General features: G+C 36.4%; 1 protein-coding gene across 1 annotated transcript in view; it reads right to left on the reverse strand.

The window, feature by feature from the left end:
* LOC106876652 (uncharacterized) overlaps positions 1-1,820 on the reverse strand; it is a 75,856-nt gene that overhangs the window by 5,808 nt on the left and 68,228 nt on the right. The window contains exon 5 of the mRNA XM_014925268.2: positions 686-798. Coding sequence (XP_014780754.1) covers positions 686-798 — 113 coding nt within the window. The remainder of the gene's footprint in view (positions 1-685; positions 799-1,820) is intronic.

The raw sequence follows: 1,820 nt of genomic DNA on the forward strand, positions 1-1,820 counted from the left end.
GTGCTACATAATTAACCCAGATTAACGACACACCCATCTTTGATAACGAGCCAGATATAAATGATGACTGTTCCATTCTCTGCAAAGGAATGGCCTGTTTGGAAATTTCAAAACTTTTAGCAATAATTCTTGGCAAATGACAAATAAAATTAAGCAAGCAAAAAAAAACCCCCCAAAACAATAAAAAAATTGTAAATTAAATCAATAAAATTTTCATTTAGTTTCGTTATTTTCCTTGCTAATCTCCTGTCACCAAGGTTATGAGAGATTAACCCTCCAAATGGCGCCATAAAACTGGTATAATGGAGCAGCGAGATAATAAAGAGGCTTTTATGTGGTGGACTGACTTGCTAGAAATAGTAGCTGAATTTCTTTCAAATCACTTCCTGCTGTCTTTAATGAGGAAAAAACACATTAGAGAATTTATTTTTGGTGCGCTCATTGTATTTACTGCTCCAGCATGGCTGTCACTTACAGAGCTTACCTTCTCTGTTAGCTTACCTGTGATTCCACTACATCTCTTGAGTGTCCACAGCTTGTACTGGACATAGATATTTTTTAATGGTTCGGTCAGGGGCTTAACAGTCTGAACTCGAGGGGGGGGGGGTCCTTCAAAAGCCATCAAAGACCAGAAGGAAAGAAAGATTTAGATTTGAAGGTTTAAAGACGGGAAAACTTTCCTGACCTTTTGATGAAATAATCTGGAAATTCAATTTCTGGAATACAGGAAGGAGAAATTTGGAGTCTTTGCATGAAATTATCAGTTGTGACTGAGTTTCGTCAAATGTCTTGGAGGAACTGGAAAATCAGAAACATTTGACTGAGATTAATTCAAGACTGAAATATGCAGAGAATCATCAATGATGTAGAAAGGGTTTTACAAGAGAGAAGATGTCATTTAACATAGAAAGAAATTGGAATTGATATACTGAGATGAGGTGGGGTGGGGGCATATAAGTTTATTCATGTTTTTTTCTACCTGGCACTCTGTTGTCATATGCTTAAAAAAAGGCAAAATTTATTCAAATTTCAAATGAAGATGTCGAGGAAGAATAGAATTACAAAAACAAAAACAAAAACACTATGATGAAAGATATTCTCCCATGCTGGTGCCATGTAAAAAGCATAGGTGTTGGTGTGATGCAAAAAGCACCCATTCCATTCTGTAATGTGGTAGGTGTTAAGAAGCATGTGTATATGTATGTTTGTCTTGACATCGTGTGATGGTTGCAAACGAACATCACCGTCATACAAGTGGTGTCGTTTCTTTCCCCATCTTCCCCGAAAACACGTTTAGCCATGGAAAAAATTTATTACCTTGCTTGGATACAGGTAAAGGTCAGTGGCAGAAGGGCAATTTGGACAACTGGAAGGTAGATGTTACTCTTTCTCGAAATTTAGATCAGTTCACTCAAACAACAGACAAAAACCGATAAAAAAAACTATAAAGGGAGGCTACTCTTGACTCTAAGAGTTACGTACCTTAGTACTTAAAAAATCGTTTACTTATTTGAGAACAGGGAATCTAAGACAAAGTTCCTTCGAGCAATAGAAATCATAATTTCAGAGAGTTTTGACTGCTATTTCTAGCCGTTCGAGTGACCATGCAAAGGTTCCTTTCATAACACATAATCCTTTTAATTGACAATGATAATGAAGCATTTGAACTCTGAACGTAGAGAACCAGAATATATAAAAGATAGGCATTTTGTCCAACGCTTTAACCAATGACTCTGCCAGCTCACTGCCTGAGGACAACACAACCTGATAGACAAAAGGGTTTGGCAAAAGAAAAAGAAAAAAAAAAAAAAAAAAAAAGG

Source organism: Octopus bimaculoides, chromosome 15, assembly GCF_001194135.2.
Source record: "Octopus bimaculoides isolate UCB-OBI-ISO-001 chromosome 15, ASM119413v2, whole genome shotgun sequence".
In the NCBI taxonomy this organism is placed as follows: Eukaryota; Metazoa; Mollusca; class Cephalopoda; order Octopoda; family Octopodidae; genus Octopus; species Octopus bimaculoides.